The 24,903-nt window shown below is 45.9% G+C and overlaps 2 protein-coding genes across 2 annotated transcripts in view; one reads left to right on the forward strand and one right to left on the reverse strand.

The window, feature by feature from the left end:
- The window catches only part of immp2l (inner mitochondrial membrane peptidase subunit 2), a 324,690-nt gene that overhangs the window by 179,365 nt on the left and 120,422 nt on the right, over positions 1-24,903 (forward strand). The gene's annotated exons all lie outside the window — the stretch shown is intronic.
- The window catches only part of lrrn3a (leucine rich repeat neuronal 3a), a 32,356-nt gene continuing 9,768 nt past the window's right edge, over positions 2,316-24,903 (reverse strand). The window contains exons 2-3 of the mRNA XM_042335919.1: positions 5,262-5,458; positions 2,316-5,135 (exon numbers count right to left, since the gene is read on the reverse strand). Of these exons, the coding sequence (XP_042191853.1) occupies positions 2,933-5,095 (2,163 nt within the window). The 5' untranslated portion in view covers positions 5,096-5,135; positions 5,262-5,458 and the 3' untranslated portion in view covers positions 2,316-2,932. The remainder of the gene's footprint in view (positions 5,136-5,261; positions 5,459-24,903) is intronic.

A 24,903-nucleotide genomic window follows, 5' to 3' on the forward strand; every position in this document is an offset into this window, starting at 1 on the left:
TCATATTACTGACTTGGTCCGAATGATCCACAATGATCCAAACAACGGAGAATAGAGCTCACTTACTCCTACATTTAATAAATAATATAATATTGTTATTATTATTATAAAAATACAAGTATTATCATTATTGCTGAGACGACTCAAAGCATTTCACAGGATGTACTGTAAAGTGGACTGTGTATTTTGTAGGGAAACACGGCAGCTAATTCCCCGCCCAGGAATCAAACTTGGTCCTCTCGCTTGTTAGCCAAGAGCGCTAACCACATTTGACACTTGTTTAAATTGCTTCAATGTTCACTCTTGTCTTTTTGCATGCCATCCATTTCCCCGTTAACTACCAACACATCGAACCTTCACACCCAATTGTGTGTAGCAAAGATTTTTTTGTATATATAAAACAAATGATTGATTCCTCTTTTCTTCACTTGAACATATTTCGTTCCTGGTTTCTTCCCCAGGATGTGGCTTCATTGATGCCTTTAACCAGTGCCCATTTTCCCAGTGTGAGCCTTTGACAGTGAGTGTTGGTTGGTATTGCAATTACTTGTGCCCACATTGAAACACTGCTTTTCCCTCTGCCTCCAATTGAGGCCAAATGTGAGCCTTCTGTAATTTTATTGTTGTTGTTCTGTACAGTCACAATAGGTCTGATCAGTGAACTCCATGGAGAAAGTCCTGTAGCATATTGGTCAGAACACTCGCCTTGCAAGCGAGAAGACCCAGGTTTGATTCCCGGGTGGGGCAAAACCTTAGACAAGCTTCCTTACTTGATCCATGGTTTATGGGACACTGCCATGTGCAATTAGCTGCCTCATTTCACCCAAAAATACAATCAATTCACTTTGCAGTATATTTTGTGAAACGCTTTAAGACATCTCAATGATGTGATAAGGCACTATATCTAATGCAAGGTTATTATAATCAAAACTGGATCTTTGATGTTCTTGTTCTGGCTCAATTTATCATGGTAAAAGACCTGCTGAGCCATCAAGGATTCTCACTGATTTTTTTAAAACCAGAATAAAATCAGAATTTTTATTGTGATGTGGTTTGCTGTCAAGGGATCTATTATAGCGGAAGTGTGCTGCTTTGCTCTTTGAGATGCATTAACTAGCAAGGCTTCTCCTCAGCCTCTTAACCCTGTCAGCAAGGGCAGACTGCCAAATGCTGCCAAGGTCAAACTCAGAAAATCCAAGCTCCAGAAGCTTCCCAGATGTTGCTACCTATGCAGTCCCTACATTGTATTAGGTCATAAAGCCTGTGCTTTTGACAAATGGCCGAACTCATGAAAGCGCTGTCCGAGGGACTGAGATTGTGGTGATGTATGAGCAGGCTTCCTGATAAATTTTAGTAGCATGCCGTGTGTGATGGTGATTTATCAATGTTGTGATTTTTTGTGTGTCTATTTGTATATCTGTGGTGTGTTTCTGTGTGTAGTATGTTTGTGTGTCTATGTGTTTGTTTGTCTGTGTTTATGTGTGTCTGTGTGGTGTGTGTTTGGTGTGTGTGTGTCTGAGTCTGTGTCTGCCTGTGTATGTGTTTGTAGTGTGTGTGTGGTGTGGGTGCATGTCTGTCTGTCTGTCTGTCTGTTTATGTGGTGTGTCTGTGTGTGTGTATTTCTAGTGTGTGCATGCCTGTCTGTTTATGTGGTGTGTCTGTGTGTGTGTATTTCTAGTGTGTGCATGCCTGTCTGTTTATGTGGTGTGTCTGTGTGTGTGTATTTCTAGTGTGTGCATGCCTGTCTGTTTATGTGGTGTGTCTGTGTGTGTGTATTTCTAGTGTGTGCATGCCTGTCTGTTTATGTGGTGTGTCTGTGTGTGTGTATTTCTAGTGTGTGCATGCCTGTCTGTTTGCATATGTTGTGTGTATGTGTGGTGTGTCTGTCTGTGTGTGTGTGTGTTTGTGGGGTGTGTGTAAAACACATCAGCACTGCAAGGTTATAAATGTCCCCATTGTTGCCGACACAATGTGTTGCTCCCCTGTTCGGCTGACTTCTTGATGTACCCAGAAGTGCAGCACGAACTCCGCAAGAACAGTATTCCCTGACCAGCAGAAATGCTAATGAGATGAAAATTGAATATCAGATGCTGGAAATAAAATGCGCAAAACCTTTTGTGAGATATAAAAGATATGATTAACACAGGCAGGGAGTTCTGCTGTTTGGCTTTATGAACAGTAAAATGAATAAAACTGAAATGAATAGAAATGTGTACATGTGGGGCACGAGTGCAGACAGGGCTGTGTGCAACATTGCAGACAGGGCTGTGCACACCATTGCGGACAGGGCTGTATAATAATTACTGAACTCGAAGTGAAAAGGGAACCAGACACAACTGAGTTTATTCAAAAATGTTAATTTCTGGTTTCTCAAAAAAAAGATTGCATTTCACATACTTGTATGACCTAATGTATGACCTAATCTAAAGGTCCATATCCATTTAACACCACATGTGGCATCCGATTTCAACCACACAGCTTATAAACTACTGGCAGCTCCCAGCCTTGTGTAAGAGGCCAGGAGTAGAGACCAATACTGTTTACACGTTAGTCAAATACAGGGGAAATGCATTTAACCTTTTACCTACCTACTCTCACTGTGCTCTTCTACTGTATATCTGTTTTATTGTTTGGACTGAAAGTAAACAACTTCACATAGAGTAAAACATGAGGTTGTTGTCACTGCCTGGTGCCTGATTGCTGTCTGCTCACTCCCTCAGCATTCGGGGGTGGCGGCGGGCTGCCCCACTCGCCAGCCCCACATTGTAAATTACCCGGGAGGGACGCTGGAATGTGCCTACCTCACCGACTTGACATATACACGGGAGTTTGTTTATAAACTGGGGGTGGGCTACACCGCCATCACCCTCACACCATTCCCACGGGTGTCAGTATCAGGGCGAACGGATCAGTGCTTCTCACCTCCATTTACTCAACATTCAAAAGCCGGCCAGTTGCAGCTCAGATGACCCTTGCCATCTCTGCTTTTACGAGCAGCCGCTGACACATCAATGACAGTGGCTTCCAGTTCCAGGGTCGGCACGTCTTCCTCTCCCCCCATGTCCCGATTATCCATGAGAGGAACACAAGACTCGTCCAAGGGAAGTGCGACCACAGCTTCATTCTGCGTGTCATTTTGTAAACAGCCACAGTCCATGTTCCAGGAGAAGTAGAGACAGGCCAAGCTAACCACCCCCAGGACGGTACCAAGGGCCGTCACCGTCGCCAAACCGGCACTAGCCTCCTTTCCTTTCGCCGAATGGTCCAGCCCTTTGTTCGTGGTGACGTTGACACATGTTGTTTTGGTTTGTCCGTGAAGGTCAGCCAGGCGGACACACAGCTCATGCTCGGTGGCGGGGTTCAAATGGGTTAGATTGTACAAGTGCAGGTCTGTGGGAGCTCTGACCGTGTATGTGACCCAACCGGCAGCCGACCAACTAACACTGGCCGTTACGCTGTTGGAAACGGCCTCCCAGGTCACCAGGATCGAATGCGAGGTCACCTCACGGACTCGGAGCTTAAAAGAGTCGTTCGCCCTCCGAGGCCAGGACCCATTGACCGTGATGACCGCAGTCCGCAAGTCCGAGCCCAGGAGATTGTGAGCCACACACGTGTACAAGCCCGAGTCCTCGCCGGCCACTTCCACTATATCTAGGGTTCCCTCCAGGTGCACCCTGTACTTGCCGGTCGCCATGTGGGGTAAGAGCTTGTCACCGGCCGGGGTAATCCAGTACATTTCAGGCTCTGGCTGCCCTGTGGCCCGACAGTGAAGGGACACGGAGCTGCCCTGCTCCATGTTCAGGCCGGAAGGGAAACTCTCAGAGCTGATCAGCGGCAGGCAGGTGTCGGTCATCTCTCTGAAGGGAACCTCCCGGACTCGCTGCCCCTTGAATTCAGGAGGGTCGACGCAGAACAGCGACTGGGGCTCCATGAAGCGGATACGTGTCCTCTTTGCATTGATCCAGCGGTTGACACAGTCACATCGGATAGGGTTACTGTGGAGGCTGATCTCCTGAAGCTTGGGAAGCGATTCTACTGTCCCCCTGTAGAGGGCGCTCAGCGCATTGCTGCTGATCATCAACGTTTCCATTTGAGGAACTCTGTAGAACGCGTTTGGGTGGATGAAGCAGAGCTTCGGGTTGTTGGTGGCTTCGATCTTCGTCAGCTCGGGCAAATTGTCGAGAGCGAGACCGTCGATGGACACCAGCTCTGCCATATTGTTGATGCCGAGTTCTTTCAGATGCAGCATGTTCCGGAAGTCTCCCTGCTTGATCCTCTGAATTGGGTTCTTGTTCAGGTCCAAGAATTTGAGGCTGGGGACCCTCTGGAGAGCCGCGTGGGGCACAGAGCGAAAGCCATTGTCATACAGGGAAATGCTCTCCAGACTGTCCAGACCAACCAGGGTCTTGTCACCCAACTGGGTCAGCCTCATGCCAGCCATCACCAGGCTCCGCAGGCTGACCAGTGGCTTGAAGTTCATGTCTTGAATCTGGGCGATGGCGTTCTCGCCAATGGCTAAGATCTCCAAGCTTGGTGTGTCCTTAAACCACTGGCTTTCAATGGACGCCAAGCGGTTGGCATTGAGGTGGAGCCTGAGGAGACGAGCCAAGCCAGAAAAGGCCCCATGTGCCACCCGTGAGATGTGATTGTGGTTGATGAAGAGTTCCTGGAGATTGCCCAGCCCAGACAGACACCCTTTGGGCAGCTCAGTGAGCCTGTTCTCCTCCAGGTGCAAAGACATCAGCCGGCTCGCCTGTCCCAGGTTGATGTCGCCAATTGCAAAAAAGTTATTTTGAGACAAGTCGATTTCAGTCAGGTTGACCAAGAGGTCTATCGGCTCTTTGATTTGTGAAATGTTGTTGCTCTGCAGCAGCACAACCTGGGTGTCGGATGGCAAGTTATGTGGGAATGCCGTCAGGCTTAAGTCACTGCAGTCTGTGGTGGGAGCTTCCATGTAGGCCGACCTTGGTGTGAACCACGGCCGAACCTCACAAGTGCACACCTTCGGGCAGTCCCTACTCCTCTCAGTTGCCCGCACTGTAGCAGCAATTGCCAGTCCAACAAGTAAATGGGCTCCCAGTGACATGTCCTTCATTCTATATCAGTTCCCACTGACCAACCAGCAATGAGTCTCTCTGAAAGATTCCAGAATTCCCGGCATCAACTTTAATATCAACAGACCGTTGTTATTTGCTGCCTGACAAATGCCATGTAAGTAGCAGCTGTCTTGCCTTGAAAGGAAGGAGCAAACTTTCAATTACCTTGTCCAGAGATGCCATGTGCACTGTACACAGTGCAGGAAGATCATTCTGCCTTTGAGGGAACAGAATTGTTAATGCTCACAGATGAGAATGCATGTGCAGACTATTTTGTGGGCGAGGAATGTAATTCAGCTCTGGTCCGTCCACGCTTCTGATCACCCTTTTTTAACATGCTCTGAAAATGCTGGAGGGTTCACCTGCAAAAAAAAAGGACAATATCTATTGTGGTAGCATTTTCGTCTGAGTCAGAAGGTTGTTGGTTCAAGCCCCACATCGGGACTTGGAATCACATGGTCTAAGCTGACACTCCAATGCAATGTTGGGGAGCGCTACATTGTCAGAGGTGCTGTCCTTTGGATGAGACGTTAAATCGATAAATGTTAAAGATTCCATGGAGCTATTCGAAAAGAGAAAAATAGTAATAATTTGGTCACTGAATCCACGACTGTTTGTGGGATGCTGCTGTGCACAATTGCCTTCCACGTTTCGCTCAAAAAATACAGTCAATTCACTTCACAGTATATTCTGTGAAGTGCTTTGAGACGTCGCAACGACATGATAAGGCACTATATCAAATGCAATAATTTTTTTTAACCAAAAACTGAATATTATTGTGAGGAAAATTTACCAGTGAGATTGTGGGCCTGATTTATGATGGCAGAGAGAGTGAAGCTGACCATGAGGGGGGAAGGGGGGGTGATGAGACGGTGGAATGTGTCACAGCAAGTGTTCTAATTCGTGCACTCTCATTGTGGGTTCTCATTTCTCTCACCTGACTGAGCTCCTGCCAGCAATCTTTTCTTGTGAAAGTTAGAGGCTTGAAAGCTTTACACAGAGAGTTACCGGAACCTTGGCATCTTGTTTGATCTTCAAATATTCTTTCTATCCCACATCCGTGCCATGACCCGCTTTGCTTTGCCCCCACTCCGCAACATTGCCCGACTCCGCCACTGTCTCATACCGCAGGCCACCCAAACCCTCATGCACATATTCATACATCGAGGCTTGACTATACAAACTCCTTGCTTGTCGGCTTCCTCAACTCTTCCCTCCATAGGCTGAAGATCATCCAGAACTAATGTGTGCAAATGGCTGCCCCGTTCAACCCATACAATACACACTCACTGTACTTTCCAGTAGATAAGACCATAAGACGTAGGAGCAGGAGTAGACCATTCGGCCCATCAAGCCTGCCCCGCCATTTAATAAGATCATCAACAACAACAACAACAAGATTCCATTTATAGAGCGCCTTTCACGTCAGGAGGACGTCCCAAGGCGCTGCACAGTTGGGTCATGACCCGAGCAGGGGGGAAATGGTCAGGGTGAGGGGAGGGAAGGGAGGGAGAGAGGAGGGGGGAAATGGTCAGGGTGAGGGGAGGGAAGGGAGGGAGCGAGGAGGAGGAAGAGAGTCGAGAGGGGAGCTGAAGGCACGGTCAAAGAGAAAGGTTTTGAGACCGGCCTTGAAGGAGGAAAGGGAGGAAGCAAGGCGAAGGCACTGGGGGATGGAGTTCCAGAGCCTCGGGGCTGAGAGGCTGAAGGCCCGACCACCGATAGTAGGGCGGTTGGGGCGGGGGACGTGGAGCAGACCGGAGCCAGAGGAACGGAGGGTACGGGCAGGTAGGTAGGGGGATAGTAGGTTGGAGAGGTAGGAGGGAGCAAGGCCGTGAATGGCCTTGTAGGTGAGGATGAGGATCTTGAAATCAATCCTCTGGGGGATGGGGAGCCAGTGGAGGCGAGCGAGGGTGGGAGTGATGTGGTCCCGAAGCCTGGTGCGGGACAGTACACGAGCTGCAGAGTTCTGAATGACCTGCAGCTTGTGGAGGGAGGTGGCGGGAAGGCCGGCGAGGAGAGAGTTCCCATAGTCCAGCCTTGAGGTGACAAAGGCGTGAACCAGGGTTTCAGCAGCGTGAGGGGTGAGGTAGTGCCGTAATCTGGCGATATTCCGGAGGTGATGGAAGGCGGTGCCAGTTGTGGTGCGGATGTGAGGGAGAAAGGACAGCTCAGGGTCGAACAAAACGCCGAGGTTCCTGACTGGCTTTGAGAGGTGGAGAGTGCAGCCTTGGATGCTGATGGTGTCAGCGCCTGAGGTGCGGAGGCGCTGACGTGAGCCAATCAGGAGGGCCTCGGTTTTTCGCACGTTGAGCTGAAGAAAGTTGTCTCTCGTCCAGGACTCGATGTCGGACAGGCAGGCTGTCAGGACATCGGTGGTCGTGGAGTTGAGAGTAGAGGAGGAAAGGTAGAGTTGGGTGTCATCCGCATACATGTGGAAGTTAACCCCATGTTTGCGGATGATGTCACCGAGGGGGAGCATATAGAGGGTGAAGAGGAGGGGACCGAGGACAGAGCCCTGAGGGACACCACATGAGACAGTACGGGGGGTGGAGGAGAAGCCATTCGTTGAGACGAAGTGAAGACGGTGGGAAAGGTAAGAGCTAAACCATTCAAGGACAGTGCCTTGAAGGTTGAGGTGGGAGGACAAGCGGTGGAGTAGGATAGCGTGGTCGACCGTATCGAATGCTGCCGATAGGTCGAGGAGGACGAGGAGACAGAGGGAGCCCTGGTCACAGATAGTCAGGATATCATTGGTGACCTTGACCAGGGCAGTTTCTGTGCTATGAGCAGCACGGAAACCTGACTGAAGGGGTTCAAAAAGAGAATGGGTGGAGAGGAAAGAGCGCAGTTGGGAGGCGACAACTCTTTCCAAGACCTTGGAGAGAAAGGGGAGGTTGGAGATGGGCCGGTAGCTTGATAGCTGCGACGCATCAAGGGAGGGTTTTTTCAGGGTGGGCGTGATGATGGCAGTTTTTAATGGAATGGGGACAGAGCCAGAGGAGAGGGACAGGTTTATGATGTCAGTGATGTGTGGGGCAAGAAAATGGAGCTGGGAGATAAGGAGTGGAGTGGGGATGGGGTCAAGGGAGCAGGTGGTTGGTTTTAGGGATAGGATGAGTTCAGTGACAGAGGGTGGGGAAACGGGTACGAAGGTGTGTAGGGGAGGATGGGTAGGAGTCGGAGTGTGGGAGGGAAGGGGTGGGTGGTGGGTGGAAGTTGGAGGGGAAGTGACCGCGGAGCGGATTCCCTTGATCTTGGATTCAAGGAAATCCAGCATCTCCTCGCAGTGAAGGTTGGAGGAGATGACCTGCGCGGGGTGGCGGGGGGGACGGAGGAGTCGGGATGTGGTGGAAAACAGTAGCCTGGGGTTGTTCTTCGCCTCCAGGATTATCCTGGAGTAGAAGGACGACTTGGCCGAGGCTAGAGTGGAGCGGTAAATCATGGCTGATTTGCCATGATTTACCATGGCTGATTTAATCATGGGTGATCATGGCTGATCATTTAACCTAATTTACCCACCCTATCCCCATATCGCTTAATCCCTCTTGTGAAGCACTTTGAGATGTCTCAACCACATGATAAGCCAGTATGTTGAATGAAAGGATGATTATATCATTAGGAGAGAGAGTGGCTTGAAGGGAGAAAGGGATAGTGCAGGGCAATGGGATTGGATAAACAGCTTGCTCTGAGAGCCGAAGCAGACTCAATGGGACAAATGTCCTCTTTCTGTGCCATAAATTTCTATGATTCTTGTTTCTCCTGTTACCTGGGAGTACGTATATCTAAAATATATGCATATATATTGGATAATTTGTATGTTACTTCCATCATCTTGTTCGAAGTGCTGTTGGATCTGATGCTGAGAATTGGTCTGTGTTTTTGCTGCATTTAGCACTAAGCTTGTCCCGAGTTGGACAACTGTGTCTCAGATTCCAGCGGTAAATGAGAAATTAGTATTTTCATAGAGCCGGACAAGTTACATTGTGAGCATTTGCTTTATCAGCCCAGGTATTCACTTGAATCCTGGGAGAACCGATTTTGCTGACAGACAACATTAAAGCACTTTTTAAATCAGCACCTAGAAGACTATTTGGTGCACACGTTTTCATATTAATGTCAGCAGTTGCTTCAGTGGTGCCCGTCCTTAAGTGGAGGTGTTGTACATTGCACTCCTCTGACAGACATTAAGGAATAACACGATATTTAGGTTATTAGCGATTGTGAAAACATGATCGCAAGTTGCTAGGCTGTTGCGTGGCAACTGCAACAGGGTGCTAATAATGTGCTCTGAAAGCTGGAGATCGTGCTGGGAGATGACTTGTAAAGAAAAGTACAATTAGGTTCTTGTCTTCGGAGACTAAGTGACCAAAATGTTACTCAAAGTTACTGCATCAGCCAGGTCGTAATGATGCCTTTTGAAATACCAACCACAGTTAACTTCAAGGAAAACAAAGAACTGGAACGCGTACTTGCTTGAGAACTAAGAACTAATTCTCTACGGAACAAACTGCTTGCTAGGCTGCTGAGCAGGGAATGTGGAGACTGATTTTGAATAGCATAGCTGTGACGATGAGAGATTATGAAGTCNTTTTTTTGCTTTAAATACATCCATGCCTATGGTCACCTTGTCCCCACTTCTCCCTTGCTTGATCTTTAACCCCACCACTGCACAGCGATCCAAAATGCTATCCTGAGTCCCATAGGGTAGTAGTTAGTGTGCTTGCACCAAAAGAACACCCGGGTTAAATTCCCAGCCAGGATGAAACCTTAGGCAAGTTTCCTTAGGCACTCCTGTTTACCTTGCAGTAAATTTGAACCTGGTTGGCAGATTGCTTTCTGGTAGTAAGTTCCTCCCAAACCCCTATAAGATCTGTGACTGCCGATGCCTTTCAGAATAGAATAATTTGCTTTGTGCAATACGGTGCTGAATTTCAATTGAAACACAGATAAAGATCACTTAAATAGATTTTGTTCAACCGTGCCTACGGTCACCTCCCCCTTCCCCTTCTCTCACGTTCAATATCCGTACAACACTCTGAGATACTTTCCTTGCGTCAAGGTCACTATACAATAACAACAATTTATATAGCACCTCGGAGCTCTGTCACTATACAAATGCAAGTTAATGTTGCTCTAAACACAATAATTTCTTTTATTCTGAACTTTTTTTAATCTCTTGGTCATGTTTGGCATAAGGTTTAATCCTCCATCTTTTCAGTGTGTGCACTTTACTGTATGAATGCAGTGTAATGATGTTCGGAATTATGTGTGTTAAATTGGACGATTGATTTTTGCTTGAGTGTATCTGAGAGAGGAGCAGATTTGATCAAATATTATGGAAATTTGTCTGATATAAACAAAAACCATTCAGGTTCATCCCAACTTTGAATTCCTTATTAGCTAGTCTGGAAAATTTAGGTTATAATTATAATAATAGTCCTTGCATTTGATTTAGCACCTTATCACGTTGTTGAGATGTCTCAAAGCGCTTCACAGAATAAGGTAAATTAACCATATTTTATTGGTGAAATGCGGCACAGCAGTGTGCACAAACAGTCATGAAGTGAATGACCAAATTTTTTTTTTTTTAAAAGGGATTATTACCCGGAAAGTGATCCACCAATTGAATAACAACCAACTTTCTACTAACTGCCAGGTAAACAGAGGCATGTGAAGTAAGGAAACTTGCCTAAGGTTTTGTCCCGCTGGGAATCAAATCCAGGTTCTTTCAAAGGCTACTGAGGAAGTGTGCTACAGATGGGGAGAAATTCCACCCATTCACACCTATCTTTGTCACAATTTTACAGTGCAGAATTTGTCAAATGCAAATCTGTCTCAACTTTCAAGCAGGGTTTGTGCCGAATTTTACAGAAAGTTTCAAAATGGAATTTCCTAAATTCTGAGCACTCGCAAATGCTCACATAAATAAGAGTGAATGTACACCCAAGGAGATTTCCTCTTCAAGAATGTTATTCCAGTATTTACTAAATGGGTCCAGGGTTTGAGTCCTGTAGCCTCTCACTTTCACTGCTGACAGGGCTGACATGAATATCGAAAAGCTCTTTGCTTTTAGTTTGTTTTCGTACATTTTGGTCTTGCAGCCACCAACTGTTCTTGGCTTCTGCTTTGTTATGTGGAGAATTATGATTCAACACATAACCTCAGGTAGGTAACGTGATTGAATCTGTTGTGTATTCTGCACGTTTTTCAGTGAAACACCAGGATGTTAGCTGCAATTGACTACCAAGAATAGCGGGCTCAGGCATATGGATTCCTGTAGCGTAATAGTTAGTGCGCTTGCCTTGCAAGCAAGAGGACTGGGTTTCGATTCCCAGGCTGGGTAAAATCTTACCCAAATTTCCTTACTCCACATTCCTCTGTTTACCTAGCGGTAAATAGGAACTTGGTGGTTAATCGATTGGCGGAATGCTTACTGGGGTAAAAATCCCTTTAAAAAAATGATCACTCAATCCACGACTGTTTGTGGGACATTGATGTGCGCTATTGGCTGCTGCATTTCACCCATAAAAATACACAGTCAATCTACAGTATATTTGTGAAGCACTTTGAGACGTCTCAATGATGTGATAAGGTGCTATATATATATAAATGCAAGGATTATTATTATTATTAAAATCTCAGTTTGGGAAAATGAGAGGAGAAAACAGGGAGCTTGATGATAAAAATTTTCTTTCTTGATTTGTTTTGTTCCCCCAAATTCCTCATGAAAGTGACCTGATGTTAGTTTTATGATGAAGTGTGACTGACCCAGGAGCACCAACTGTTCTTCATCACTCTCAGTCTGAACGTCTCTATCTTAGTTGCCAGCTCTTCGTGTCACATGTTGTTTATATAAATTGACTGAATTGTGCCACTTTGCACCTGGCCTGCTGGGCTTGGCGTAAATTGAAAGTGCTTCTTGAAGAGGGATAAAATGTCATTGTCTCACTCTTTTTCCTTCCTTCACCCCCAATGTCTCCCCACGTTCCCAACCTCCATTTGACTCAAATCAACATCTGAACTTTGAAGCTGCTCTTGTGGAGTCCCGTAATGTAGTGGTTAGTGCGCCCATCTCGCAAGTGAGAGTACCTGTGTTCGATTCATGGGTTGGGTGAAACATTAGGCAAGTTTCCTTACTCCACACACCGCTGTTTACCAAGCAGTAAATTGGAACTGCTTGGTAGTTGATTGGTAGATTGCTTTCTAGGGGTAATAACCCCTCAAAAAAAAATTGGTCATTCAAACCATGACTGTTTGTGGGACCCTGCTGTGCACAATTGGCTGTCAGGTTTTGCCCACAAAAATACAATAACACAACAACTTGAACTTATATATCACCCTCCACGCAGGGTAGCGTCTCAGAGCACTTAACTGTGGTGCAGCCTGACTCCAAGCCGGGTCGGTGGGTGGGGGGCTGAGGTGAGTGGGGTGGAAAAGAGTCAGAGGAGAGAGACTGGTTGACCGTGTCGGCCAGAGGGTGGAGAGGAGGGGAGTTGAGGGACCAGCAGCTGGGTGGGGAGGGGGTCGAGGCAGCAGATGGTGGACTTCATGCGGGTGATAGCGGTGGATGGAGGAGGGAGAAATGTGGGCAAAGGAGTGCAAGGAAGGGGGAGTGGCAGGAGCCATGGTTGAGAGAGAAGGCGGTGTGAATGGTCTGGGTGGGGTTGAAGGGGACATGGGGGGTGGAGGACGATACAGCCAAGCGGATGTTTTCAATCTGAGGCGAAGAAATCTAGGACCTCTTTGCACTTGCTGTTTGATGTGAAGATAGAGGGAGCTTGAGGGAATGCCCAGAGGAGGTGATGAATGGTGGAAAACAGTGTCTTTCGGTTGTTTTTGGCCTCCAGGATGACTGGAGTAAAAGTCAGTTTTGTCCTGTGAAAGTGAGGGATAGTAGGTGCGGAGGTGCTCGAGCCACAGATGGTGGTGAATCTTGAGGCCGGATTTCTGCCAACTGTGCTCGAGCGTCCAGGTTTGGGTTTTAAGTGAGCAGAGATGACTGTTGTGTTGACCCACCTCAAGACCCTCCTCTTCAACCATTCTTTTGATCTCCCTACTTCCCCTCATGCCCTCCCCCACCCCGACTCTCAGCTCGGGTCCATAACTCTGTCTGGCCAGCGTCTCGCAACATCCTCCCGATGTGAAAGGCGCTATATAAATGTAATGTTGTTGTTGTTGTACCAGTGGGTGCGGGTGGATTTGGAAACAGCCCTGGATTTCAGGGGAGCCAGGAAGAGACGGTCATTCAGCAGCTTGATGGTTGCTTCAGGATCTCCGCGGGTGGAGGGCCAGAGGAAGAGGAGGTCCGAAGAAGAGAGGGCATTTATGAGGGACTCAGGGGGAAGCTTTTTCCAGGGGCAGAATAAAATGGTGGAGTGCTTGGAAGAGGAGAGGGGGATGCGGCAGGAGAGGGAGATGAGCAAGTGGTGCGAGATGTCATTGTCCATGATGGACAGGTCGGAAATGTCAAGGCCATGTGTGATAACAAGGTTGAGGGGGTAGCCACAATTGTGGGTCAGCGAGTTGATGTGGAGGGTGAGGCTTAGTGAGGAGAGCAGTGAAATACGAGGAGGTGGTGCAAGGGGATTAAGGTAGAGGTTGAAATCATCCATTATGAGCAGGTGTTCAGTGCAGAGGGACAGGGATGAGAGGAGAGAGAAATATCAGTGTGGAAGGAGCCAGGTTTGGGGGGTGGTGGTAAACTAGGAGAATTTTGAGGGAGAGAGAGAAGGGATGGTAGACAGTGAGGTGCTCAAAGGAGGAGAAACAGCCAGAGGTATAGGGAATAGGATAGATCAAGCTTGAGAAATGAGGGCACTGGTGTTGGTTGGGGCAGGGGGTGTGGTGAAAAGTGGAGCCAGGAGGGGAGGCTTCAACGAGATGGATGGGGTAACCGGGGGAGAGCCAGGTTTTCGTAAGCCCAAGAATATCGATGTGCTCATCCTGGAAGAGGTCATGGATAGTAAGGGCTTTATTGGAGAGGGAGCGGATATTTTGAAGGGAAATGCAGATAATTTTACTGGTGGGGGCATGGGAGGTGTGGATGGATGAGAGAGTAGTATAGAAAGTATTTGGGGTTGTGGGAGAGAAATGACTGGAATTTGAGGACGGGAAAGAGTTGGTATAGATGAGACAGGGGGAAAGGGGTCTTTGCCTTTCGGAGGAGGTTGGTGTGAAGAGAGTGAGCGATGGAACAGTTGGGGTGGCTACTCTGGGACAATCAAATACACAATCAATCCACTTTGTAGTATAGTCCGTGAAGCGCTTTGCGATGTCTCAACGATGTGATACGGAGCAATATCAAATGCAAGGATTATTATTATTGATACTGCAATGCAGTGCTGGGTGAGGTGCCGTCCTCAGAACAATATGTTAAACTGGGACCCAGTTTATCTCTCGATATCCTAGCCAACAATCTCTCAAATAAAATTGGTCATTCACTTCATGGCTGTTTGTGGGACATTGCTGTATGAATATTGGCTGATGTGTTCGCCTATAAAATACAGTGGCTACATTTTAGTCAATCCTGTGAAGCACTTTGAAACGTCTTCCTGACATTTATAAACAGATGCAAGGATTACTATCTAATACTGGATAGTTATAGGTGAATCACAGGGAGTCTAGTGTTCACTGCCCCCCCCTCTCTCACTCGCTGAGGCAGATCTGAATGAGGCAGACAGCCTGTGGAGAAAGAAGAGGGAACGAGGAAGAAGAATTGTATTCTAAAAATTGATTGCAATCTCACTGATGTTTTAGATAATGTGATGTGTCAGGTGATAAGAAAATAATACCTTTTAGTCCACTGTAATAATGGTGCTTTCCTTTGAACCATGTCGGTTTCCATTCCAACAGTAAACAGCAGTAAACAGACAACCTCATTGTTTTTCTCGGGTCCTATTAAAATCAACAGGCCTTCGGTGTGCCCTTTGAAATGTCATATACATTTCTAGATGCCCAGACCAAGAAGAGATCAAGTTCATATAATGCAGGGCGGCAGTCTTAAACTCTGGGATGCCGATTGTTTGATTGATTTGGAAAAATCCATTGTTTTTAGCCTGCATTTCAAGATCATTCAGGAAAGCTGCAATGGGTGAATAATAATTATAATAATCCTTTTGATTAGAGCATCTTTGATATAGCGCCTTTTCGCATCATTGAGACGTCTCAAAGCGCTTTACAGAATATATTGTAAAGGGGATTGACTGTGTATTTTGTGGATCAAATGCGGCAACCAGTTGTGCACAGCAGTGTCTCACAAACAGTTTTGGATTGAGTGACCCAAATTTTTTTTTGAGGAATTATTAGTCCTGGAAACCGATCTGCCAATCAATTAACAACTGGTTTCCTACTTACTGTTAGGTAAACAGGTATTTGGAGTAAGGAAAAGTGGAGTCCTGTAGCTCAGTGGTTAGAGCACTCGCCTCTCAATCGAGAGACCTGCATTTGATTCCTGGGCAGGGTGAAACATAGGGCAAGTTTCCTTACTCCACATGTCTCTGTTTACCTAGGAGTAAGTAGGAACCCGGTTGTTAGTCGATTGATGGATACCTTTTTTTCGGGGGGTAATAATTCCTTCCAAAAAAAATTAATAATTTGGTCACTCAATCCACCACTGTTTGTGGGATGCTGCTGTGTGCAATTGGTTTGCACAAAAAAACCTACAATCAATTCACTTTACAGTATATTCTGTGAAACGCTTTGAGAAACAGTGTTTGCGTAGATATGTTCTGAATTTGTCAAAGACCTTACTGAAATCCAGATATACAACATCCACTGCCTTACCCTTACCAAGCTCCTTTGTCACACAGTCAAAGAAAACCAGTAAATTGGTTTGGTAGGATTTCCCTTTCATGTATCCAAATTGGCTATCTTTTATCTTTGTTTTATTACTATACAGATACTCCATGATCTTATTTTTAATAAGATTCTCCATAACTTTACCTACAATGGACGTCAAACTCACTGGTCTGTCATTATGATTGCTTCAGCCCCACATGGGGACTTTGAGTTCACACAGTCTAGGCTGACACCCCAAAGCACTGCTGGGGGGGAGTGCTGCATTGTCGGATGCACCATCTTTTGGATGTGATGTTAAACTAAGATCCTGTCTGTTGTCTGTTCAGTTGGATATTAAAGATCCTCAGGCACTATTCAAACGGAGCGGGGAGTTTCTCCCAGTGTCTTGGCTGACAAATTGATCGTTCACTTAATAGCTATTTGTTTGACATTGCTGTGTCCAAAATTGGCTGCCATGTTGTCCGACAAATTATTATTATAACAATAATAACAATTATTATGGGTTTCTGCATGTGTCAAGCCGGGTGCTTGACACATGCAGAAACCCATCCCCGTGCTTAAGAGTATCCAAACCAAACTTGAGAATTCTATGCATCCCACCTACACATGGAAATTCCAGAGGTAGATTGTTGGAATGGAATGCGCACTCTCTCTGAAGGGACCATCCTGCTTACCTAATTCCAGAAAGTATTAGACTCAGGTTGGCAGGAGCCAAGAAACATAGGAACAGGAGTAGGTCATTCAGCCCTTCAAGCCTGTACTGCCATTTAATTAGATCATGGCTGATCTGTACCTCAACTAATTCTTTCAATTCCAATTTCCCGCTTTCTCCCCATATCCCTTAATACCCTGACATACCAAAAATCTATCAACATCACTCTTGAAGGTGTGGATGGATTAAGCATCCATGACCTTTCGGGGGAGAGAATTCCAGATTTCTACCACCCTTTGAGTGAAAAAATGCTTTCCGATTTCACTCTTAAGTGGCCTGGTTCTAATTTTAAGACAATGCCCCCATGTTTTGGATTCCCCCACCAGAGGAAATAGCTTCTCTGTATCTACCCCATCAAATCCCTTTATTATCTTAAATACCTCAATCAAATCACCCCTTAACCTTCTAAACTCAAAGGAATACAATCCAAGTCTAGAAGAAGTGAAAAGCGCTAGATCAAATGCAAGGATTATTATTATTAAATTTACGCAGCCTTTCCTCGTAACTCAACCCTTTTAGGCCTGATAACATTCTGGTGAACCTGCGCTGCACCCTCTACAGGGCCAATATGTTTCCTGAGGTGTGGTGCCCAAAACTGAACACAGTATTCCAGATGGGATCTGACTATGGCTATATACAACTGAAGCATCATTTCTTCCCCTTTGTATTCCAGGCTCCTTGAGGTAAAGGCCAACATTCCATTCTCCTTTGGGATTGGAGATTGTGTGTTGGGGTACCGCTGGCGTCCAACCAGCTAAAACTGAATAGTTTGCTATTGATAGCAAGCTTTCCTGTTGTTTGTCCAGCTAGGATCACCTTACCTGATAGGGTTTGGGCTTGTGGGGTTAACAGGAGCTGAGTGAGATGCTTCCCTGCCTCCAGTGACTGGTCTATCTTTCCGAGTCCTACCGATGATGGTTGTGCTGTCATCAGGAATGAAATATTGTGGACCTGCATAGCTCAGGAACTGTACTTACGAGACAGCCACAGAGGACTGGCTCGATTCTGACATTACATTGTGGAGTGGTTAGAGCTCTAGCCTCGCAAGCGAGAGACCTGGGTTTGATTCCCGGCAGGGTGAAACGTTGGGCAAGTTTCCTTACACCCTTGCTCTGTTTACCTAGCAGTAAGCAGGAACCCAGTTGTTAGTCGATTGGTGGATTACTTTTCCAGGGGTAATAATTCCTTCCAAAATAATAAGAATAATAAATCGGTCACCCAACCCATGACTCTTTGTGGGACACACGCTGTGCGCAATTGGCTGCTGTGTTTCACCCACAAATTATGCAGTCAACTCAATTTGCAGTAAATTCTGTGAGGTGCTTTGAGTTGTCTCAAAGATGTCATAAGGTGTTGTATCAAAATAGTAGAGTATTTTTTTCACACAGCGAGTTGTTCGGACCTGGAATGCATTAGCTGAAAGGGTGGTGGAAGCTGATTCGATAACAACTTTTAAGAGAGAATTAGATCATTATTTGGGGAGGACAAGTTTGCAGGGCTATGGGGAGAGTGGGGGAGTGGGATTGAATATGGATAGCTCTTTTGAAAGAGCCGGCACAGACATGATGGGCCAAATGGCCTCCATTTTATGATTCTATGGTTCTATCAAACGCAAGGATTATTATTACATGGAGCCAGTTCAGCTCCGGGGAGACCTAGCTTGCCTCCTCCCCCACCCCCTCCCAAAGAGGATAATCACTTGTTCACGGACAAAACACACAGTTTACACTAAATCCTGTGAAGCGTTTTGAAATCTCCTGACATAAAGGGCTCTGTATCAAATGCAAATGATGTGGAATAATAAAATAGTTGAATTACTTGAATTTTGTGTATTGTGGAGCTGCGGAGACCAGCAAGAGGGCATTAGAAAGTTCAGCCGGGAAGTGACGAAGGCATGGACAAGGGTTTTGCCTGCTTTTGTTGTGAGGTACGGACGGAGGCGGGCATAATACATAATAATACTGTCCAGAATTAAGTAAGTAGAGTGCATCCCTCTGGGGAAAGTGTGTGCATTCCATTCCAGATGGAGAAATTTCCACAACTCTCAGTCTGGTTTGGATACTCTTTAGCACAGTGATGAGTTTCTGTGTGGGTTGAGGTAACCGGCTGACCAGAATAAAATATATGTTTACTTTGAAATCGAAAATCATATTACTGTCTCAGAGTTCTGCCACGTTTACGCAACAAAACTAAGGATCGATACTAATTTCCTCTTTTCCCTCATCGCGCTTCTGAGATTTTTAATGTGTTTTAGAACAGAAGCATTATAATGAAAGGATATAGCTGATGGGAAAAGCTAATTACTGCGTCAGGGTGATAGAAGACAGTGGGAATCTGGAAATTGGATTGGTTTCACTTGCTGCCAGTCTGGCCCATGCCTCAGCTCCCACCATGCGGGCAAACGAGTAAGTGAGCGCATTGTTCCTGGTGCCAAGGCATTGTGAGCTCAGGGAAGCTAAGCTAGTCACCAGAGTAACATACACCAGAGAACGAAAAGTAAGGCCGACAAGAATGCAAGGAAGAACAGTGCGCTGGACTCTTTTCACTCACTGGGTGAAGGGAATCTTTCCACACAGCTCCTGTTAACCCTGCACACCAAAGCCCTAATGGTTAGGGTAGTCCTTGCTGGATAATAATAATAGTAATCTTTGCATTTGATATAGTGCTCTTCACATCTTCTCGATGTCTCAAAGCGCTTCACAGAATAGACTGTAAAGTGAATTGACCGTATATTTGTGGGCGAAATGCGGCAGCCAATTGCGCACAGCAGTGTCCCACAAACAGTCGTGGATTGAAAATGACCGATTTATTATTGTTTTGTTTTGGAGGAATTATTATTAGGCGTGTGGAGTAAGGAAACTTGCCCAAGATTTTGCCCTGCCTGGAATTGAACCCAGGTGTCTCGCTTGCAAGGCAAGTGTAACCACTGAGCTACAAGACTCCACAATACAGCAGGAAAGTTTGCCAGATAGCGCTCTCAATGATAAGCTATGCGATTTTAGCTGGTTAGACTCCAGCAGTTACCCCAGTGCACACTCTGGGGTCCCCAAGCCTTGGCTCTTGCCAACCTGCGCCTAATACTTTTCAGAATTAGGTAAGCAGGATGCGTACCTCAGGGGAGAGAGTGCGCATTCCATTGCAACAATCTATCTCTGGAGTCTCCAATGTGCAGGTGGGATTCAATGTGTGGTTCGGCTCCTCAAGCATGGTGATGGGTTTCCACATGTGCTGGACATCCAGCTGACCAAAACAAAGGTCTCTTTCCACTCAGACATTCAGAGAGACAGCAAGACACAGTGCAAATACTGCCACAAAAGGGAGCAGCCCATTTCATGGGACCATTTTACATACTGTATGAGTATTCTCCGAGCACAGTTGTTGCCCGCAATGGACTTTTTTTCCCAATAGAATGAATAAAAGAAGTGATTTTCACTCTCTGCCATCTCAGATGTTTAACAGCGTCAACACCAGGGAGAGGAGTAGCAGTCTACGTCATAGAGAGTGAGAAAGATTTAATTTGTCCCGTAATGTGTGGTTGGTAAAGAGAATTATTACAAATGTGATCTCTTTCTCATTCCCCACTTGCACTTGATATATCACCTTGTACCACTGGTGTCCTGGCCAACACAGGGTCTTGTAGCGTAGTGGTTAGCGTGCTCACCTTGCAAGCAAGAGGACCCATATTCGGATCCCGGGCGGAGTGAAACCTTAGGCAAGTTTCCTTACTCCACACGCCTCTGTTTACCTAGCAGTAAGTAGGAACCCATTTGATAGTCGATTGGTGGATCGCTTTCTAGGGGTAATAATTCCTCCCTCAAAAAAAGGGGGTCACTGAATCCATATCGAACACGACTGTGCACAATTGGCTGCCGCGTTTCACCCAAAAAAATACAGTCAATCCACTTTACATGTCCTCCCGACGTGAAAAGCTCTATACAAATGTAATAATAAAAAAATTTTAAAAAATATTCTGTAAAGCGCTTTAAGACGTCACAATGATGTGATAAGGTTCTATATCAAATGCAAGGATTATTATTATTGTAAAGTGAAACAACGTGGTGCCCTGTGAAGACTTTTAACAAGTAGAATGTACAGTAGGTGTTTTTTAAAAAAAAATTGGACAAATGTCTGTTGTGGAATATTAAAAGGTAATTTGATGGCCTCGTCGAGACTGAAGTTTATATCTTCAGCATTTTGTTTTCATGATGTGCGCTTGAAATGAAAAAAGGGCTTTGGGAATGTTTTAACATTCCTACTTTACAACAACAACTTGCATTTATATAGCGCCCTTCACACAGGCTAGCGTCCTGGAGCACTTTTACATCCAGTGTTTGGACAGAGCAGTCCTGTCGGCAGGTCTGCAGATGGAAAACGTAGAAGTAATTAAAAACTCCTGAGTGAGATTTATTGGACACAAGGTCCAGAGAACAGAAGTAAAATGAGACAACTAATTGCCTCCTGCATCCTTAATGGAAGCCACAGTGGAGAGAAATGACTCCAATAATAAGGCCAAACGCAAACAGTCGGTGCGATTCATAAAAGAGGAAAGCACTGGATATGACGAGTAAGCTAATAATTCTTGTATTTGATATAGCACCTTATCACTTTGTTGAGATGTCTCAAACCGCTTCACCAAATATACTCTAAAATGGATTGACTGGATTTTGTGGACGAAACGCAGCCAATTGCGCACAGCAGAGTCCCACAAAGTCGTGGACTGAGTGATCAAATTAGTATTATTTATTTGGGGGATTATTACCCTGGAAAAATGATCTGACAATCAACTAACAACCAGGATCCTATTTACTGCTAGGTAAACAGAGGCGTGTGGAGTAAGGAAACTTGCCTAAGGTTTCGCCCTGCCTGTGAATCTAACCTGGTCCTCTCGGTTGCAAGGTGAGCGAACTAACCATTACGTGACGGGACTCCACTCTTGCAACAGAACGATTCAATTTGCAACAGCAGGGTTGAAAATTGAATTTACGCTTCCGCATTTAAGTGTATTGGTCGCCAATGTAAGCTTCTTCCTGTTACAGACCCAGAAAAAGAAGCAAATCGATGGGGGTTGTTAATCGAAACAAATGCCTTTGTGGAGTTTGACTAACTCAGTAATTTCAGATTTTGGATTTGCTTCTCTGGAAGTGGAGTCCTGTCACGTAGTAGTTAGCTCGCTCCTCCTGGCTGATATCGATCTGGATTTTTTGTTGCACACAGTATATTGGAGAAATGTTGACCAAACTAATGAATTAATAATCACAGCCCACATTATTATAGTGTGGAGAGCAATTCTCTTTGACTTTTGAAGGGACGGCCAACGAGAAATTGTTATAATAAATAATTTCTTGCATTTGATATTTATGACGTCTTTGAGATGTCTCAAAGCACCCCATAGAATATATTGTAAAGTGAACTGACTGTATATTTTGTGGGCAAAATACGGCAACCAAATCTACAGAGCAGTGTCCCACAAACAGTTATGGGTTGAATGACCAAATTATTACTTTGTGAAGGGATTATTACCTCCAGAAAGCGATTCGCCATTTGACTAACATCCGGGTTCCGACTTACTGCTAGGTAAACAGAGGCGTGGGGAGTAAGGAAATGTGCCTAAGGTTTTTCCCTGCCCGGAAATCAAACCGGGTCCTCTTGCTTGCAAGCTGAGCGAGCTAACCACTATCCTACAGGACTCCACGTGTTCTCATTTGACTAGCTTCAGATTGTGGCAAAATATATTTGCGAATTAACAAACAAACAGCATGTTATCGTTTATTTTGGTGCACATGGGCACCAGAATGAATGTTGGTCTTTTTTTTATTTGGTTCCTTTTAAATTATTCGGCAGACATAATGTGATCTCATCTTAATCTTACTGTTCCCCCCACCCATCTTTTTTTCCATTGGTAAAATGCACATAGGTTTTCATGCTATTTGCTGTTTAAAACTGTGAAAGCCAACAACCTCACAACACCACCATCAACCACTTGTGCCCTTGTTGTAGAATAACGCTTCGGAACGCTTTACAATGGTGGAGTGGACCCCCAACTTGGGGACTGGGTGGAGAGAGAGGAAGAAACGGGGAATTCATCCTTAATGAAAGTCACAGTGGAGAGAAATTACTTCAACAATAAGGCCAAACACAAACCGTCGGCACGATTCATAAAGAAAAGAGGAAAGCGCTGGGTGTGACAAGTGAGATAATAATCCTTGCATTTGATAAAGCGCCTTATCACGTGATCGAGAAGTCTACACAAGATTTACTGTTTTTGACTGTATTTTATGAGCATAACGCAGCAGCCAATTTGCACACAGCAATGTCCCACAACAGCCATGTTATGTGGGAGTTTGTTGGCCAGGACACCGGGAGAGAGAAACTCCCATCTCTTTTCGGATCTTTAACATCCATCTGAACAGGCAGACGGGACCTCAGTTTAAGGTCTCTATCTCTCTGTGTGAGCCCCACCACAACCTTCTGACTCAGATGCGAGAGTGCTACCACTGTGCCAAGCTAACATGCACTTTTAGGTTTTAAGTCCTGGATGAGGGCAAATCTCCTACAGTTGAGTGTGAACAAGACTGAGGCCCTCCTAATTGGCTCGCGCCAGCGCCTCTGCACCTCAGGCTCTGGCAGGGTAAACCTACGTGGTTGCACACTACAACTCACCAAGCCAGTCAGGAACCTTGGTGTCTTGTTCAACCCTCAACTGTCTTCTTCCCCACATCCAAGCCATGACCCGCAACATTGCCCGACTCCGCCACTACCTCACCCCTCAGGCCGCTGAAACTCTTGTTCATACCTTCATCGCCTCCAGGCTTGACTATGCAAACGTCCTGCTTGTCGGCCTTCCCAACTCCTCCCTCCACAGGCTGCAGATAATCCAGAACTCTGCAGCAAACTCCTCTCCCGCACCAAACTCCGTGACCCCATCTACCTCATTCTCACCCGACTCCATTGGCTCCCTATCCTTCAGAGGATCCAGTTCAAGATCCTGGTCCTCACCTACAAAGCCCTCCATGCCCTCGCCCCACCCTACCTCTGCGACCTCCTAACCCTCTACCAACCCGTCCATTCCCTCCGCTGGGTCGGCTCTGGCCTGCTCCACGTCCCCCGATCCACCTGCACCACCATTGGCGGGAGAGCCTTCAGCCACTCTGCCCCCAACTTCTGGAATTCCATCCTCCAATCACTCAGCCTCGCCCCCTCCTTAGCCTCGTTCAAGTCCCGCCTCAAGACCCTCCTCTTCGACCATGCCATCGGCCACCCACCTTCCCCTCCCTTCTCCCCCCCCGACCCCAGTTCGGGTCTGAAATGCTGTACTCTGTCCGGCGCCTTGGGACGTCCTCCCTACATGAAAGGCGCTATACAAATGTAATCTTGTTGTTGTTGTTGTTACGGTGGGAATTAAAGAGACAGAAGTGGAGTGAGACGGAGATTGAGGGAGGGAGTTCGAGGGAGTGAGTTCCCGAGATTCGTGCAAAATTGGCTGCCATGTTCACCCACAAAATAAAATAGTCAATCCATTTTACAAGAAATCCTGTGAAGCGTTTTGAGACACCGATGATGTGATAAGGCACTTTATCAAAAGCAAGAATTATTATTATTATCATTATTATGGACGATTATTATGGAAAGCTTGGCCACTTTGTGTCAGATGGTTCTGTCATAGGGTCTATTTGTCACTCTTTAGCCTCATTGCAGCTATGGAAAGCAATTTGTCACATTTGTTTAAGGCAAGTAGCGGTGCCGCACTTTTTGTGCAGTATAATTTTAATAAGAATGGATGTTCTCAGATGCTTACAAGTAAAATTTGGTGATCTGTTTTAGATGGGATTTTGTTTGATATGTCTGTTTTGAAACGCAAATGCAAACAAAGAGCAGACTTCTGTCAACTCATGTTTAACGGAATGTCTGAAAAAACAAACTCAGAATTTTCCACAATTCTGCAGGATCTGAAATTTGAAGGCAAAGCGGTCATTGCGAGGCTTCAAAGCCTGAATTTGAGGCCTCAGGAGACAGAAAATATTGCAATTGCAAGTATAATGATGGTTGAATACAGTATTTAGTTTTGAGCCTTGGCTGTTGTGGAGAAGTGAACTTTCCTCGCCCAGGTTATCATTGACCACCTCCAGCACATTGCCTGCCTCCAACCATAACTCATAAGCAACACAACCAAAACCCCTGCATTTGCCTTAGTCACTTCCCGTCTCAACTACTGGTCTCCCCAGCTCCACTGCCCACAAACTACAACTGATCCAGAACTCTGCCACCGTATTTTCACCCACACTAAACACTGTACCCCAT

The sequence above is a fragment of the Callorhinchus milii genome, unplaced genomic scaffold, assembly GCF_018977255.1.
Source record: "Callorhinchus milii isolate IMCB2004 unplaced genomic scaffold, IMCB_Cmil_1.0 Scaffold5, whole genome shotgun sequence".
In the NCBI taxonomy this organism is placed as follows: domain Eukaryota; kingdom Metazoa; phylum Chordata; class Chondrichthyes; order Chimaeriformes; family Callorhinchidae; genus Callorhinchus; species Callorhinchus milii.